This window comes from Natator depressus, chromosome 13 (genome assembly GCF_965152275.1).
Source record: "Natator depressus isolate rNatDep1 chromosome 13, rNatDep2.hap1, whole genome shotgun sequence".
Taxonomy (NCBI): Eukaryota; Metazoa; Chordata; order Testudines; family Cheloniidae; genus Natator; species Natator depressus.
Window position 1 is genome coordinate 2,542,226 of NC_134246.1, and position 17,519 is coordinate 2,559,744.

At 44.5% G+C, this 17,519-nt stretch overlaps 2 protein-coding genes across 5 annotated transcripts in view; one reads left to right on the plus strand and one right to left on the minus strand.

Moving 5' to 3' along the window:
* Positions 1-10,322, plus strand: PDRG1 (p53 and DNA damage regulated 1). Its single transcript, XM_074969816.1, has 5 exons — positions 1-130; positions 770-845; positions 1,299-1,373; positions 4,265-4,345; positions 4,737-10,322. Exons 1-5 carry the CDS (start codon positions 47-49, stop codon positions 4,823-4,825), a joined length of 405 nt encoding a protein of 134 aa, XP_074825917.1. The 5' UTR covers positions 1-46; the 3' UTR covers positions 4,826-10,322.
* TTLL9 (tubulin tyrosine ligase like 9) overlaps positions 5,529-17,519 on the minus strand; it is a 27,728-nt gene continuing 15,737 nt past the window's right edge. Inside the window, exons 6-14 of one of the 4 annotated variants that reach the window (XM_074969808.1) lie at positions 16,627-16,695; positions 15,750-15,840; positions 14,191-14,231; positions 14,016-14,103; positions 12,474-12,532; positions 10,931-11,127; positions 9,491-9,604; positions 8,749-8,873; positions 5,529-8,136 (exon numbers count right to left, since the gene is read on the minus strand). In XM_074969808.1, coding sequence (XP_074825909.1) covers positions 8,066-8,136; positions 8,749-8,873; positions 9,491-9,604; positions 10,931-11,127; positions 12,474-12,532; positions 14,016-14,103; positions 14,191-14,231; positions 15,750-15,840; positions 16,627-16,695 — 855 coding nt within the window. In that variant the 3' untranslated portion in view covers positions 5,529-8,065. Of the gene's footprint in view, positions 8,137-8,507; positions 8,874-9,490; positions 9,605-10,930; positions 11,128-12,473; positions 12,533-14,015; positions 14,157-14,190; positions 14,232-15,749; positions 15,841-16,626; positions 16,696-17,519 lie in introns of those variants that run through there. The other 3 variants (XM_074969807.1, XM_074969806.1, XM_074969809.1) reach the window with 3 other exon arrangements.

Genomic DNA, 17,519 nt, shown 5'->3' on the forward strand with positions numbered 1-17,519 from the left:
CGCGGTTCCCGGCCGGGCGGGTTTGCGGGCGGACCGGCCGGGCGCCATGGCGCGGGAGCCCGAGTTCGTGCTGCGCTACCTGGCCGAGGTGGAGGAGCTGGCGGAGGAGGTGCTGGCGGGGCGGCGGCAGGTACCGCGGGCGGCCTCTCCCCGGCCCGGGGGACCCCCCGGCCAGCCGCGCCGAGCGGCCCTGGGGCTGCCCCGTGGCGGGGCCCCGGCTGGAGGGGGCGGGGGGCGATTTACAGGCCGGTAGGAAGCCCCTGCTCGCCCCAGCGCGGGAGGAACCGGGAACCAAGCCGCAGCCCCCGGCCGCTTTAGCCGCCAGAGCCCAAAGCTCGCTGGCTGGCTGGCTCGCTCCCCGGCTCTCCCAGGGCTCCGCTGGGCGCCCGGCCGCTGCTCGGCTTTCTAGCTTGTTTCTGCCTCGTTCTCTGCCCTGGGCCGTTCCCCCTTTCCCCGTGTTCCCTTGTAGGACTGGAAGGGAGCTGGAGCGGTCACCTAGTCCATCCCCTGCACTCATGGCAGGACTGAGTATCCTCTAGACCATCCTCCTCCCCGAAACGATGCTCAGCCAGAAAGTCCCAGGGGCCTCACTCACCTTTTGTCCTGGGCAGGGGCTTACCCTTGCAGTTATGTTAATTGCAGGGTAAGTCCAGACCTATGGCTCTCAGTGGGATTTTAACTCAACCCAAAACAAGGCTTCACCCAGCTCATAACAGTTATGATTTCACCTTAGGCCGGAGAAATCTGAATGTTCGTGTTTCTTTTCCAGATTGTGGACCTGGATCTAAAGCGGAATCAGAATCGAGAAGCTCTCAGGGCTCTGCAGAAGGACCCGGACCCTTCTGGTGAGGGATCCAGTGTTAGCGCTGCTATTCATGTCTGTGAAATTTTCAGCTCTCTGACACAAAGTTGCTGTGTTACCTTTCTAATTGACACACCCTGCCTGCAAAGTGATGGAGGGCCACATTTCCAAAATGGCACATGCAGATTAAACACACAGTTGCAGCTGCGGATGTAATTGTGCGAGTTTGTGCCTCAGAGTGGAGGTAGATTTGGGGAAGGGTCAATTACAGTGTTGGTTGTGACTAACTCACTCTTGCACAGGTTCCATGAGACTGAATCTTGCTTAATTGCTCTTAGACACACACCTAAACAATTCTGCAGACTGTTGTGGAGCACAGAAGGGTCTACAAAAACTAGCCTGCTGGTTGGATTTTGCATTTATTTTGTACCCAGCAGGATGCAGAGGAGCATGTTTCATTATGAAAATATCTAAACAGGCTGTCTTTCTGTTTCAGAGAAAGCAATGGTTTGCTTTGGAAACATGTTTATTCAGCTTCCAAATTCAAAAACGAAGGAAATGATTCAGAAAGGTAAGACAGATGCCAGATTTCTAAAACCTGCTTGTAAACTCTCAAGCTTCAGCCAGGATTGAACAAGTTTTTTTTCATACCCTTGGACATATACACAGGTGTCTTGTGTCACAAGTATGGTACTTGTGCTAATGTGGTTGCTGAGCCAGTCTGTCTTTATTGACTTAGAGCTTTTATATCCAGAACTTTTATTCTCACCACTGCCTGGAAGCTTAGCTCCTAGATAGCACTTCTCATCCCTAGGCCTCAGAGTGCTTTCCAGAGAAGGTTAAGTACCAGTACCTGTGTTTTACACATGGGGAAATTGAGGCACTGAGAAGGGGAGTAGCTTGTCAGTGGCAGAGCAAGGAGTAGAACTGGAGTTTCCTGACACCCAGTTCAGTGCTTTACCTCGTCAACCTGCTTTGTGAGCCATGTACCCTGCATATACTTTCCAAAGTGCCCCACAACTTTCCTTGAGTGCAATTCAGAGGAAGAGGCCCTTAATTTGGCTGTGAAGTGAGGTGGCCTCTGTCCAGGTTGTGCTGAGTGTTTAACAGTGCAGCCTTTACACTTTTTACTAAGGAATTAGGAGATTAAATGTAAAAAGCTAAATTAATATTTTAATACTTGGGTATAAATTGTACAGGAACAAATTAGGTCAAAGAAGTGAGGGAGTAGTGCTGATGAGGAACTTCAGAGGGACCCAGCCAAGCTAGGTAAATGGGTAGCAAAATGGCAGGTGGAATTCAGTGGTGACAAATACACATTAGAGGGGATAATTTGAACCCCTCATACATTTCACTGGGATGTACGTTAATTGTCACTGCTTAGGAAAAAAACCTGGGCATCACTGGGTATTGTTCTATAAGTCCTGGGCAGCAACTGTGAGGAAGACAAACAATTTTAGGATACATAAGGAACGGGCTGGAGAATAATATGGAAAATATCTGAATACCATTCTATAAATCAATGGGGCACCTTCCCTTTGATACTGTGTGCGGTATGGGCCACCCCATATCAAAGGGGATGCAGCAGAATTAGAGGGGCTTCAGAGATGAGTGACAAGAAAATCTCTGCTATGAAAGGAAGATGAGTTAGTTCTCCACCTTGGTAGAGAGGGATGTGATAAAAGTATACAAAAAAAGGAAGGGTGAGAAAGGTAGATTGGGAACTTGTATTCAACTTGCCTCTATAATATGAGGAACAAAGGGGCATTCAATGAAATTTGAAAGGTGGCACATTTTAAAACTGGACTCAGTACAGGGGTAACTGGGTGAAATGGTCTGGCCTGTACTCCTGGGGGGGATTCTGCGGCATGCGGCGGCACAAAATTCATATGGTCTGCATTTTTCTGTGCCTCCCGTGCAGAAAAACACAAAAAAATCTGCCGGGGTACACGTGTCTCTTCCCAGGCAGCGCATCTGTTCCAGCGTGCCTGAAGCAGCCTCAGAGATTGTGGGGGGGCTGGGGTGCATGCCTGGTGATCACTGTCGGGAGGAGGGGTGCGGGGCTGGGCGTACCTGCGTGCCAACGAGAGAGAGAGACTTTGTCCCTCGTGACTGCAGTTCCCTGGTGTGTAAGGGTAGGGCTTTTTATTATGGATGAGGCAGGCTAGAGGCACAAATGAAGCAGCCTGCCTGAGTTAATTGATCTCATTCTCTGAGGCAGAAGTGTAGCAGCATGCCTGTTGTTCCTATTATTAGTTAACTGTTCCCATTCTCAGTCAGTTCCCCCAGGAGCATGAAAATCTGTGGAAGTTTTAAAGCCCCTACACTGCCAGAGTGATGTAAAGGAGTCTTATAAATGACAGGAAGGGAATCCTCAAGTAGGAAGCTCTATGTGCTTTCTCACTTTTTTCCTGTGTCAAAGTGGCACAATGGGGTTAGATTACAGCTCAGGATTTATTTTACTTACCTCTTGAAGAAAAAAGACTTTGAGGGCAAATAAAACATTTTCCAAGCAGTCAATAAAAATGTCAGGACAATAAGAACCAAGCACTTTCCAAAGTACCTAGCCAGGTCCAGGACAATGATTAGCAAAACTGTATGACTTTCATGTGTGAAAGTCTGAGCAATTTAAAATGATATTCTACTTTTTTTTTGTTTTTGTTTGGTGTTCTGTAATTTAAATGAAATTCCAGGATTATAACTGGAATGCAGGGGATTAGTTACCAAGTGTTTGTAACTTAACTTTCATTTGTTTAGGAAACGCTGAATAGTTACTGAGACTTTTTTTCTGTATTTTAGTTTAAATAAATTAAGAAAACAACTGAAACGGGTGTGATTATATTGCATTATTTTGACAAAATATGCATAATTTTGCAGAATTTTAATTTTTTTGGCACAGAATCCCCCCAGGAGTATACTATGCAGGAGGTCAGTCTGGAAAATCATAATGGGCCCTTCTGTCCTTAAAATCTATGAAAGTGGGTGGGTTTAGAAATATTAACGTTTGTATTGTGGTAGTACCCAGAGGCCCTGATAATTAGTTACTGTACATTCCCCCACACCTCCCCACCCAAACAAAAGACAGTACCTGTCCCAGATAGCTTACGGTTACTTTTAAGAAACCATCGGTTTGGCTCCCAGTACTCTCATGGCATATCTTTTCTGACAGGTTGTAATGCAGTTACAGATGAGCCTGTTTGGGCTCCAGAACCTTGTTTCTCTTACCATTCAATTCATTTATACTTAGCTGGAAGGGATTACCTGGCATGAGTATATTCTGTAGAAAGAAAACTGTATACCTAGTTTTTTCTATATGACAAAACAAATGCAGCAAGTTTTAATGAGAGTGAGAATCCAAGGAATAGGCAGCAGAGAAGAGTTCCCCCTCACTCAGAGTTGATGTTGCCTTAACTCACTGTACTCCAGGATGCTTCATTATCACCATCATCACTATCTTCTCAGATCAGGAGCACTTAGACGAGGAAATAAACCAACTTCGGAAAGAGCTGAGAGTGAAGGTCAACCGTCTCTTTGAAGCTCAAGGTATTTGAAAAGGGTCAGGAAACATTTGGTTGTGAGCACAAATCAGGTGAGGGGTGGAGGGAAGAGGTCCAAAAATCCATGAATTATATTCCGAGAATAACTCCCCTCCATTTTCTTTACAGCAAAAGCCCCATATTTGCCGAGTTTTGTGGGCATGTGCCTGGGACTGTTCTGTTGCAGACCCCACTGTGCACCACTAACATGTTATCAATTGTTTCTAATTGCTGGTAGTTCAGTCAGTGATGACTATGGGAACAATTCTGCAGCCAAATGCAGCAGTGTCTTCTCCAGACTACTTGTTCTGGCAGTTGTTTAGAGAACTCTTTCACCAGGCGCCAGTGAGCATGCGTTTTAACAATATCTTTATTTCCTGCTTGTTGTTCTTCCTCAGGTAAACCTGAGTTGAAAGGATTTAACTTGAACTCCATGACCCATGAGGAAATGAGAGTAATCAATCAGATACTGGAAGGACGAAACTAGACCTTCATCACAGAGACTTCAACGTTGCTGATAAGGTGCATTCAGACCGTCACTCACAGTACAAAATCTGTGGACAATCTCCAGATTTCTTGTGAAGACATATTTACTCCTGGTATCTCTCTTGAGTGGTACATTTCTTAAGAAGTATTTGGCTTCTGAAATCTTTTCACGGTAGGAATCATTCGGGTCCAGTGTTGATCATGGATTAAATACTGCAGTTTGTAAAGACTTGCTAGAACACTGGCCCTTTTAGTTATTTGACAGCCTGCCATCACTGGGGTGGGAGTGGGATTATTAGAATCAGAGCAGGACATTCCTAACTGCATCTCTTTTATGTATGAACTTCTGTAACTTAGCTCCACAGCTAGTGCATTCTATTGGCAGGAAAGGGAGTAGGAGGGAAAGAACTGTGAATCCATAATGTCTTCAAAGAATAAATAAAGAAAACTTTGAGTTGTGTAAGCTTGTGGTGGTAGGAGAATTGTGAATCAATTAAAGTGTACACTTAAGAAAATTCCTGGATTTTTATTAAGTGTACAATAGATACTTGACAGGTTTCAGAGTAGCAGCCGTGTTAGTCTGTATCCGCAAAAAGAACAGGAGTACTTGTGGCACTTTAGAGACTAACAAATTTATTTGAGCATAAGCTTTGAAGTGGGCTGTAGCCCACGAAAGCTTATGCTCTAATAAATCTGTTAGTCTCTAAAGTGCCACAAGTACTCCTGTTCTTTTTAATAGATACTTGAGTGCCTGTTAATCTGAAGGGTCTACTTCTGAGCTAGGATCCTGTGTCTAAACTTGTAAGAAGAGATCTGGAAGAAGTAGGATTGTTTACATTAGGGAAGGGGACATAAGTATCCAAACCAATGAATGGTCTGGAGGAGAGATTAGGTGTCTCTACTTATCCTGTCTCGATACAAGAATAAAGGGCTATTCAATGACGTTGATAAATGATTAATTCAGAACTGATAAAAAGGAGGAAATACTTTCTTCATACAATTAGCACATGGAATCCATTGCTACAATATATCATTGAGGCTAACTGCAGGATTCAAAAAAAGATTAAACGCTGGTGGATAACAAGACTCGCCAGAGCCATAGTAGTGTTTAAAAAATTACACCCTCGTGTTTCAGGGTTTTAGACAAATTCTGACTATTTGGAGTGGAGACGGAGGAGTGTGTACGATGGGGAATTAGGAGGAAACTTCCCTGGGGGTAGATTATCCCATAACTGCCTACAGCAGCTTTTCTTGAACCTTTCTGTGAAGCAGTTGGAAGCAGCTGCTACGGGCAACAGGATAGTGGACTAGATAAATCCCATGTCTAGTAATTCCTTTGTTCCTAATTGCTCTAATGAAATGGTAAATATGACTGCTTATGTTTGTGCACGGGCCTGGGGAAGAGGAACATACAGGGACAAGAAAAGCCTGCTGTCCTCTCTCTAGAAATGAAGGTTTTCTTCCCCACACTAGCTCAGGTAAACTTTAGTAAATATTAATCATATATTAATATCCTCTACAAAACACACAACTTTTCAGTTAATGCAAAAACTAAAGGAAAAGAATTAAGGTGATTCTACCATGAGCAGCTCTCCTTCATATTCCATCGCTTAAATAGTGCAGACAGTGGTAGGTGTGTTATGTCTTGTTATTGCTATTTAATTTTGAAAAAGTCAGAGATAAGGTTGAAACTTGGTTCACTCTGAATACAGCAAAGGGAGTTTGGGGCCTAGCAGAATCACTTTCACTCTTTTTTCCACTGTTAACGTTTGCATTGCTTGAAAGTGTGCCCTAAATTAGTGAAAGTGGTTTTGGGTGTGGAATTTTAGTTTAAAACACTGGTTTACATTTTAGGGCTGGGGAGTAGGCATAGCTAGCAAGCCAGTGAAACAACTGCATCTGTTTGGGGAAATTTTGTACACTCAGCCCAGAGAACTGTAACTGACCCTTCATCTTTGTCTAGCACTCAGCCTCCTGCCGTATAGGGTGAACAGCTTTGAGCACTAGGTGTTTACACTTTAAACAGAACAACTGTAATTGTTAGCTCCTCAGCCAGTCTCCCAGCCAGCTAGGCAGACACATACACACTACTATCCACTGCCCTGTTCAGTTTTGCACAAGTATAACATTTAAATGGAGCTCAGGAGGAGTGGGTTTGCACCAGAATAGGCCTGTTCCACTCTCCTTAAGACAGGGGCTGTTTTGATAAATCTGTCAGCTTTGCTTGATTGCTCTTTTAAGAAGTTGGCTGTATTTAACTAGCGAGTGTGTAGGGTTTAGAGCTACAGCCACAAGCTTCTAACTGCTAAACGCAAATCTATGCACTCTAGGCTTAAGGCTTAAATTCCACATTTCGAAGTTAAAAATAATTCCCATTAGCGAATAGCCTCACCTGTAGCTTCCCAGAAAATTACATCTCTTCTGTAAGAGGGTGGTAAAGTTACTTTTCCTATCTCAAAGGTACTAAACCCCTTCATTATAACAGCCCTCTTCATGTAACGAGCATCGTGGAGCCACTCTCAGGACCTTCATAAAATCTACCGGTAAGGTTATTGTTACTGTATCATGGCAACAGGTCTTACGATCTGACACGTTTCTATAGTAGCAGCAGCATGAGGCTCAAATACCCACTTTTCTTAAAAGCTTCCATTTTACTGAGCAGATTCTGTATAGCCCCTTTTATAGCTTACACTTCAAAGGAAAACTACTGAAGTCGTCAACCTCAAATTGAGGACCAGTGAAGCAGCACTTCTTCTGGATTTCTAACAGCACTGAGGCATTAAATATTTTATTCATACCCATTGCAACACAGACAGAGTCAAAGTGATGGATAGGAGTGCTTTTTGTCTGCAATGTGGAGTGTACCGCTGATCTATAGTCATATGTAGTAGCCAGTTGACAGCCTTGCTACAGCCTACGCTGTGGAACAAAACAGATTAATTCTTTACTGAAGAACTGGTCAATCACAACGGAACATAACCAAAATACCTGATTGCATCATGTCCAAGTTAAAAGCCAACCCACATCTATTGTTGCTCTGGCTTACGAACAGGATTCATTTGTTAACTAAGGTTCCCATGCGGGGAAAATCTTAAGGAACCAAGAAATAGCCAGCAGTCCTATGCTGAGGCAGCAAAACTGTCCAGAGACAAATGAGAACTGCAGCTCCACAATAGGAGGAAGAGGGAGTGAAAGAGCTCAGTCCTCAGTGACTTCTCTTTCCTGATGCTCTGGATCAGCATTAAACTTTCTGCTGGGTATGAAGAGGTTTGAAGAGCTGTTTCAGTTGTTTTTTCCTGTCATTATTGTAGCCTGAAATGAAAGCATTAACAAAGTGACATATGACTTAGTCCCTCCAAAGAGCGAAGAGTAGAGATAATTGCCTGCTTTCAGACAAAGCTGTGCTCCAATCAGTTAGCATGAAGCTACAACCAGAGAAAATACTGAAGGCATATTCAACTACTTAGTGCTATGTGAAAACCTGCAATAGGCACTTTCTGCCCGATTGAATTGGGCATTATTATGGGCTACTAAAACAAGAATATGCAACCAAGATTAGAAATGTGCACAATAAACAGCTGTCACAATTTTATTATGGACCTTTGGGAATTAGTTTTTAAAAGGAACTGGCAGATGAAGAATACCTGTGCTGGCTCATGCGGTAAGGAGTTCCAAAAATCTAACTACTGCCACCACATCAGCTTTTAACACTCCTATAGTTTGATCATTTACACCCACAATTGGAAAATGTTCACCCCCTCACACTTAGCCTCACAGGAGTACTACACTCTGCTAGCACGATGTGATAATTCACACCTGGTCCTTTTACTCTTGAGGGAAAAGTATGTTTTGCACTTTTGGTGATGTCTAAACAGTTAAGGACCATGAGTGGGATGCCTTGCCAGCTGCGTAAGAGTGAAGTACCTAAATGTGTGTTTGCCATGAAGCTTCCATTTACTGGTGTATCCACGTTCCCTTCTGCTCTACTGACTGGACCATCATTCCACATCAGGTCAAAGCCCCCAATACGCTTCTCCTTCCCCGTCAGCCTGCAATATCAAATACAAGGTGTTAAAGTACATGTGCAATGGCTGTGTAGCTATCTGATTCACTGTCTGCACATTGGCTGGAAACCTGTGCAGATCAGGGAGAAAACCAAACAGCTGAGAGCTGCAATGGGCAGCTATTTACTATTAATATCTTGGGTTAGCACAATTGCACCGTCAATCATAAAATGATGCAAGGCAAGCTTCCTGGGACAGGAGGCTGGATACATGAGGCATGAAAGGAGAGACATGTGGTCCGAGCATTAGACTGGAAGCCAGGAATTCCAGTTCAAGACCCAGCTCTCACACCACCTTCATCTGTGGCCCTGAGAAAAGGCCACTGGGACAGTGTTCTCAGTGGTTAAGTTTCCTGATGTGTAAAATAGAAATTTATATAACCTGTTTTCCAAACGGTGGATCCTGACCCACCAGTGGATCACTGGAAGGTTCTAGATATGTCACAGGGCAGTGGCACCAAGTGAGAGAAGCAAATGCCAGCATGACAAACCTGCAGCCTTGAGTCCGATCTTTTGTCTACAGAAGCTGGAGGACTAGCTCAGATACATTTCACACGCTTTGGTAAGACTCATGGAGAGCAGTAAACTCGTTTTTTCACCCACCTGCCCTCCATGTCCACAATATGCAATGTGTCCTTGAGAAGGCAACATTTGAGCTCATAGTCCTCCTGACTACTGGCAGTGAGTGAGGGAGAAGCATTAACCTCAAGAAGCCAGCTGTAGAGAGAACAGCAGTGAATTAGAGGGAAGCAGACAGCTAAGCAATCTGTCCACCTAACAGAAATGCCTGTCTATGGAACCCTCATTGCACTGCTGCAGAGCAGGTAGGAGGGAGTGAAGTGACAGGGAATCGAACCCCAGACATCATTCCTGTACACAGTCAAAGAACATTCTGAGCTCAACTGTAATAAAGAGAGAGCCCCTCCAGCACCCTAAAAAGTATACAAGTAGAACTAAAGGCTAGATGAAACACCCTCCCCCGCACCGCATTACATCACAGGGTAAGTTTTAACCCTTTCCTCAGTGCAGGGATGTGAATGTATCTTGGAAGTAGTTTCCTAACAAACTGCGCAATATGACTACGTGGTTCTGGAAGTACCCAATACATTGCTCAGATGACAGCAGCAAACTATAGTATTATAGTTACATCACAGTGATTCAGTCCAGTTCACCTCAACTTGATTTGTTTCTTGATCAGTAGAAGTTACACAAGCTCTTTCTGTGCAGATTGTCACTGCAGAAGCAGCAGTTTGGTTTGAAGCTATGACTACAGCAGACTAGCTTGTACAAATTTGGGTTGTTACCCAAGACCACAGTTGAGCAGAGTTTATTAGATCACTTCAAATAAAGCTGTCCCCAGTGGCACTGCAGAGACATCAGACTGATTCTGACAAGCCATTGAGGGTTGTAACTGGAACACCGGCTACCACACATTGTTAGAGGGAGGAAGAGGAAGAAATGAGAGGATGCTTAAAGTGGCACTGTCAACTTAAATCATATGTTATACAAATTTCCTTGTCAATGTTACTAATAGCTCTTTATGTGATTAAAACTGAAAATCTTAAAAATCTAATTTTATTGCTTTTGCTACTCTTTGTTTACTTTTGCAATGAAAGTCTGTTCTATTTTCAGGTTCCCAATGTTGCAATATTTTGGTTGCAAACACTGCAGAAGAAGGTTTTTATGTTTAAAGGCACATTTTAATTGATGTATATTTAAAAAACAATTGAATTGTTTCTAGTAGTCACATTGTGTGAAAGTTTGTTTTTATAAAAATCTAAGTTGAACCAAATTTGAATGTATGATTTCTTGTTACAATCTCTTAGATCCCTGCGGAGTCTGTTTCCCATAGTCTTCAACAGGAGAAGTACCCCACCACAGTCTAAAACTCTGTAAAGAAGGCTGCCTCTTAGCCAACACTTCACATAAATTACTTTTGAGCTTATGGCAAGTGTACTTAATATCTAGCCTTTTCAGTCTAATAGCTGTTTAGACAGCCTTCCATTCACTGTATGCCACCTGTATGCTCACTAACATCCTTACGGCTTGAGATCCTGGTCTATCAGGATGTCGTATCCATACAGTTCAAAACAATGTTTGTCGCTGATGATCACTTTCTGAACACTCTGTAGGCTCTTGATGAAAATGTTGTCCATTTCTGCAAAGAGAGTCTCCACCACTTCTGCCCCATGCTTGGCAGTCATGTACTGTCGGAATCGCTGAATCATCCACTTGCAGCCCTAACACATACAAATACAACTATAACAAGCTGTTCCTACATGTGTGACCATGCATTTCCTTGCCCACCTGAAATAATCACTCAATATTCTCGACAGTCAAAGGACAATTCTGAATAAGAAGCCAAACACCCAGAATCAGATGTTCCTCCCCTCAGTGCATCTCGGAAAGGAATAATTTAACCTTAGTCTAGAGAGAAACAGCAGTCTCTGCTTGGAAAGTGGAGTAAAACCAATACTTAATCTCAAAACTGGGAGTGGTATCCTAATAGTGATCACCATCCCACTTTCTCTTTCCATCAGAGTTTCACAAGACACACATCTAGGACTTCCCTTTCCAAAGGACCAAGAAATATTAGGCTAGAGATTTAGAGGAAAAGCATATAAAATGGAAAGTTCAGTGCAAACCTTTGTTTCTGTGAACTTTTAACTATCTCAGATTCACAAAGAATATTTAAAGCTGATCTCATTTGTTTAAGATTTTTTCTTTGTTCCAACTGCAGGTCCCTCAGAAAAGGGGGGTAGCAATTACAGATGACCTCTGAAGATGCTAAGCTCATCTTATAGCTGTGGTAATAGCAATGAATGCTAAGCACTATGTTACGAATTACACCTGGTAGGACACGCACACAAATGCTACGAATTACACCTGGTAGGACACGCACACAAATGCTACAAATTACACCTGGTAGGTCACGCACAGTTCGAATCTAGGCTGAGGCACATAAAGTCCACAACTGCCGAGTTCCCAAAAAACACCAGTTTATTATAGGATGGGAGGCCTCACATCAAAGGCCAGGAGATAGGGAGTTTAGGGACTGACAAAGAAAAGATACCGGGAGTCAAGGCAGGCTGGAGACAAGGAGGAGGATTTTCACAGGAATGCAGTATCTAAGGAACACTCCTCCTGGTGCATGATGTGCTTGCTTTTAGACAATGGTGGGCCCCAAACCAAAATGGAGTCACATGTGCTGACTTTTCCTAAACAACTACAGGTCTGGGTCTCTGACAAGCATTATCCAAAAATGAATTACTTGTGGAGTCAGAATGCTCAACACTACAAAGTAGTGCACAGTTGTAATGGAACAGTTAGAGCAGAGCTCTCACTCCCTGGATCTCCTGAACCATCCATCAATGAACACATTCATGGGGTATCAGAGGACAGCTAAGGCAGAGCATCCATACAGCACATCCTCAGGGACTACCAACCTGCCATATATACTGCGCAGTAGCTGGAACAACGAAGCCAGAACAACTACTTGCTTGCATTCCCTGAACTACCCAGCATAGTGTGTGCGCGCTTGGACACAGGCTGGGTCAGCTGAAGTAGCCAGTAAGTTTTCACTTACCTTCTCTGGATCGTAGTCAGGTGCAGTCTTCTGCACTGCTACATTGGTGAGATGCACATCTGGCATGAGGAGGAGGTAAGGATCATGGAGACAGAAAATGGCACTCTAAATAATTAGAAATTGAATTTGGGTCCTAAACCAGCCTCCTGTGCTCCTTATGCCAATGAATCTCTCCTCCCTTCCCTAATTGTGGAGCTTATACCCACCACTGCAGGGAGACATCTTAGTGAAAAATTAAGAGAAAATAAACACAGATAAAAATGGAAATCTGGAACAACTAGTAACAAAGCCCAGAGCAAGTTTTAGCCCTCATTGGCTCTTGTGATGGACTTACATGGAAGCTCTTCTCCTGGGAACGCAACCTAACCGCCATGCAGAGCACCGGTGCCCAAGAACCTTGGATGTAGACCCACTCTGGGTTGCCTCATTAAAGCAACCTACCTTTTGATCACACTGAGCAAGAATGAGCAAGTTACTAAATATTTTACTAAGGAAAGTGGTGGATTCTCTCTCTTGATGTCTTCAAGTTAAGACTGGATGCCTTTCTGGAAGAATATGCTTAATTTTAGCCAAATACAAATTATGCTTTAGTTAAACACAAGTTATTGGGCTTAGTACTGGGGTAACTGGATGACATTTAATGGGCTGTGATTAAGGCTACGATTTAGTCACGGGTATTTTTAATAAAAGTCATGAACAGGTCATGGGCAATAAATAAAAATTCACAGCCCATGACCTGTCCATGACTTATACTATAAATACCCCTGACTAAATCTTGGGGGTGGGGGTCACTACTGGGGGCAGGCGCTCCGGGGAGCTGCTACTGGGGGGGCAGCAGCACCAGCTGCACCTGGGACTGCCAAGCGGCTGCTCCGGCCGCCCCCAAGACTGCTGCTCAGGCAGTTCTCAGGGCCAGCTGCCTGCGGCTGCCCGAGCAGCGGCTGGTGCGGCTGGCCCCTGGGCCGAATAGCTGGCTTCTGAGCCGTTCCAGCAGCGGCCGGTGTGGCTTTCCACGGGGCCACCAGAGCAGCTAGCCCCGGAGCCAGCTGCTTGGTCGGCCCTGGAGTCAGCCATACTGGTTGCTGCAGAAGTCACAGAGGTTGCAGAAAGTCACAGAATCCATGATCTCTGTGACAGACATGGAGCCCTAGCTATGATTTACAGGAGGCCAGATTAGATGACCCTTCTGGCCTTAAACTCCATGAATCCATGAAAAAAGCAGGCTGCAATAAGTGCACCTGCACTGCTAAAGTGGGACTGATCTCCCACGTTTGGTCCTAGCTGACTGACGTTTCTGGAGATCCACTGACACCAGTATTCCAATGACAGAGGGTGAGAGTGAAACAAGATCACCGCGGAACAGCCTGTGAGAAACAATCGCAAAGGATGAGTATTCTGTAAGTATCCAGAAGTCAGGAGACAAGATATAAGGGTACTTGTTCTTCTGGATCCCTTCTTCACTCCCCACTTCCCAAAATACTAAAATGGTAGATTCCATTCCTTAACAACTGCCCTGTATCCCACAAGGACAGGTCAGGATACAATGATCATCTATGCTACTCAGAGTGAAGCGTGTGTTGGAGAAGCGAGCAAAGCCGTCCCGGTATAACCAGGCCTTCAGTGGAATGTACTGAGAGAAAGGGGAGCGAGAAACTGAGGGTGAATAGCAAGAAAATCCAGTCACTGCAATAAAAATAAAATGGACTTCTGCACTTACAGACATCACTAGAACATAAACTCTCAAGTCAAACTTTCGACCTGTGAATCAAAGAGAAATATATAGCAATATAACATAGTGAAGTTAGTGCTAGTCATACCTAATGTTATAAAAACCCAGATTAGAACTTATCTACACACAGCCATGCACCAAAATAACTAGATGGGTCTTAAGTCACACCTTTTGTTATTTTGGTACAAATCTGTGTGTGGACATGAATTTCGGATTAAGACAATTTAAATCAGTAGGATGCTCTTGATCCAAATAAGTGGCCACATACAGACTTGTACCAAAACAACAAGATTTGCGCTAAAACCTTTTGGTCCTGGTTGTATGAAGAGAAGCTCTTAGAGAGACTGCTACCATATGGGGCTGGGCTTATCTTTAATGTGTGTGGCTTGTATTAGGTCTAATTTTTGTTCATCGGATACTAAACTGGGAGGAGTGGTAGATACGTTGGAGGGCAGAGATAGGATACAGAGGGACCTAGACAAATTGGAGGATTGGGCCAAAAGAAACCTGATGAGGTTCAATAAGGATAAGTGCAGGGTCCTGCACTTAGGACGGAAGAACCCAATGCACAGCTACAGACTAGGGACCGAATGGCTAGGCAGCAGTTCTGCGGAAAAGGACCTACGGGTTACAGTGGACGAGAAGCTGGATATGAGTCAACAGTGTGCCCTTGTTGCCAAGAAGGCCAATGGCATTTTGGGATGTATAAGTAGGGGCATAGCGAGCAGATCGAGGGACGTGATCGTTCCCCTCTATTCGACATTGGTGAGGCCTCATCTGGAGTACTGTGTCCAGTTTTGGGCCCCACACTACAAGAAGGATGTGGATAAACTGGAGAGAGTCCAGCGAAGGGCAACAAAAATGATTAGGGGTCTGGAACACATGACTTATGAGGAGAGGCTGAGGGAACTGGGATTGTTTAGTCTGCAGAAGAGAAGAATGAGGGGGGATTTGATAGCTGCTTTCAACTACCTGAGAGGTGGTTCCAAAGAGGATGGTTCTAGTCTATTCTCAGTGGTAGAAGATGACAGGACAAGGAGTAATGGTCTCAAGTTGCAGTGGGGGAGGTTTAGGTTGGATATTAGGAAAAACTTTTTCACTAGGAGGGTGGTGAAACACTGGAATGCGTTACCTAGGGAGGTGGTAGAATCTCCTTCCTTAGAAGTTTTTAAGGTCAGGCTTGACAAAGCCCTGGCTGGGATGATTTAATTGGGGATTGGTTCTGCTTTGAGCAGGGGGTTGGATTAGATGACCTCCTGAGGTCCCTTCCAACCCTGATATTCTATGATTCTATGACCTCTGTATTCTCAAAATCTTTTGGGGCAGGACCACTAAATTACCACACCAGCAGCACTGACTGTGCAGCATTCTAAGATTCACATTTAAATCCATAAGTAGCTAATTTCAGGCAAGAACTGACCATATAAAGTCTTAACCTTCATCAGACAGGTGATCTGGGGATCTCCCTCCCTCTGTGACAGGAACATCATAGGGGGAGTGTCTCTGTCCACATGTCAGGCAGATACAGACTGAAACAAGCATCTTACCTCCTATTAAATATGGGTTTTCAATATAGCACTGAGCTACATAATTCTCTACTTGAGTTTCATCTTTCTGATCATCTGTACGGACCCCATCCTGCAAAATAAAACAAGTTATTTCTTCTCCATGGACAAGACTGAACGAGGAGAAAAATCAAATCACAAGCACTCACAGAATTCTCCAGTCAATCCGTCCCAGTTTTAGATTTCAGATCAACGACAAAACATCCCACCTTTTGTTTTGTTGCACAGTGAGAAAATCTGTTGTAATCCTGGTGGATGGTGATAAGTGTTACATGTGAAAGCTGTAGATGGGGACAGTAAGTGACTAGAGTAAAGGTATTTAGATAAAATTACAGTTGGAAGACGAAAGCTCTAGGTCAGCGGTCCCCAAACTCTTGAGGGTCATGCCCCCCTTACCCCTGTCTGTGTCCCTCTGAGCCGGGGCCGGGAGCAGGACCATGGCTGGGGTACGCAAACAGGGGTAAGGGGGCTGAGGCTGGGGCCGCAGCTGGGGGTGGGTCTGGGGCAGGAGTGGAGCCACAGCTGGGCTGCAGTGGGGGCCAGCAGCCGGACCCACGACCAGGTGCTCTGCTCCCGGCCTTGGCCCTGGGCCAGGAACAGAGCCGTGGCCAAGGCTGGGGCCACACACACATGGGGCCAGGAGCTGGGGATGCAGCTGGGGGCTGGACTGTAGCAGAGCTGGGGGTGGGGAGGGACTGGTTGCACTCCCTCTCTGCCCCCGTGGGGACTGGCCCGGGCCCCACCATGATCCTCTGAATGGTCCTCCAGGGGCACACCCCACACTTTGGTGGCCTCTGCTCTAGGTGGACCTTCCCAAAAAAAAATTTGGTGGTGTGAGAAGAGAAAGTACACATTTCACCTTCCTCCAGTCAATGACATCCTTGAGTTTTCGGAACAGAAAAATGCCTCTCCCTTGTGACCTGGCAACCTGCAGCATAAAGGAGAAGGGAAGTGTTAGTCGCTTTATTCTTAAGTTTTCTCACTCGCCTCCAGCTGGGAACAAGTGGTTACTGAAAGAAATCTTATTTCTATAGCACCATGGCAGCTAACAGAAGATCCAGGTTGCTGCCCTTTTTATAGTTGTTGGCAACTCTCACACACAGCAGTTAGCATTCCCGTTCGGAACAGCTGCTATTCTCTAAAAGGTGATTATGGAAGCATCTGTTGCACACCCTGATTCATCATTTATTTATTAAGCACCCATTTGGCATGGTGGGTGCTGTACAAAAAGTTAAAAACAGGAGACTCAGCGGGAGGCATTGGTCAGTAACACCATACTGTGGCACTGGTACAGCATTTATTATTATTAATTTGTGTTACCTTAACACCTAAGAGCCCTAGTCATGGATCTATTTGAAGGGCTGTCTTTTGGGTAAAAGACAAAACCAGGGTTCTGGCCATTTAACATCTGTAAGAATAAGAGCGTCAACCCCAATCTTGGCCAAATTCCTACTCAGGTAACTAAGTTCTTCCTGCAGTTTCACATAGGTAATTGTATCCTATTTCACTTCCTGTCCTGAACTATTGTGTTGTGCTGCTTGGACCTAATCCTGAGAGGTCAAGGATCTTAGAATCATGATCTTAAATGCTGCTATTTGAGTGGTGGGTGAACTGGTCCATATATTTATGCAGGCATACTGTGAGGCTTAAAGTTTTGTACAGCACTTTGAGCTCCTTGGATGAAAGGAGCTATAATATTAATATTAATTATATAAAAAGTCAGCCAAAAACCCACACAATTTCAGTTCAGAA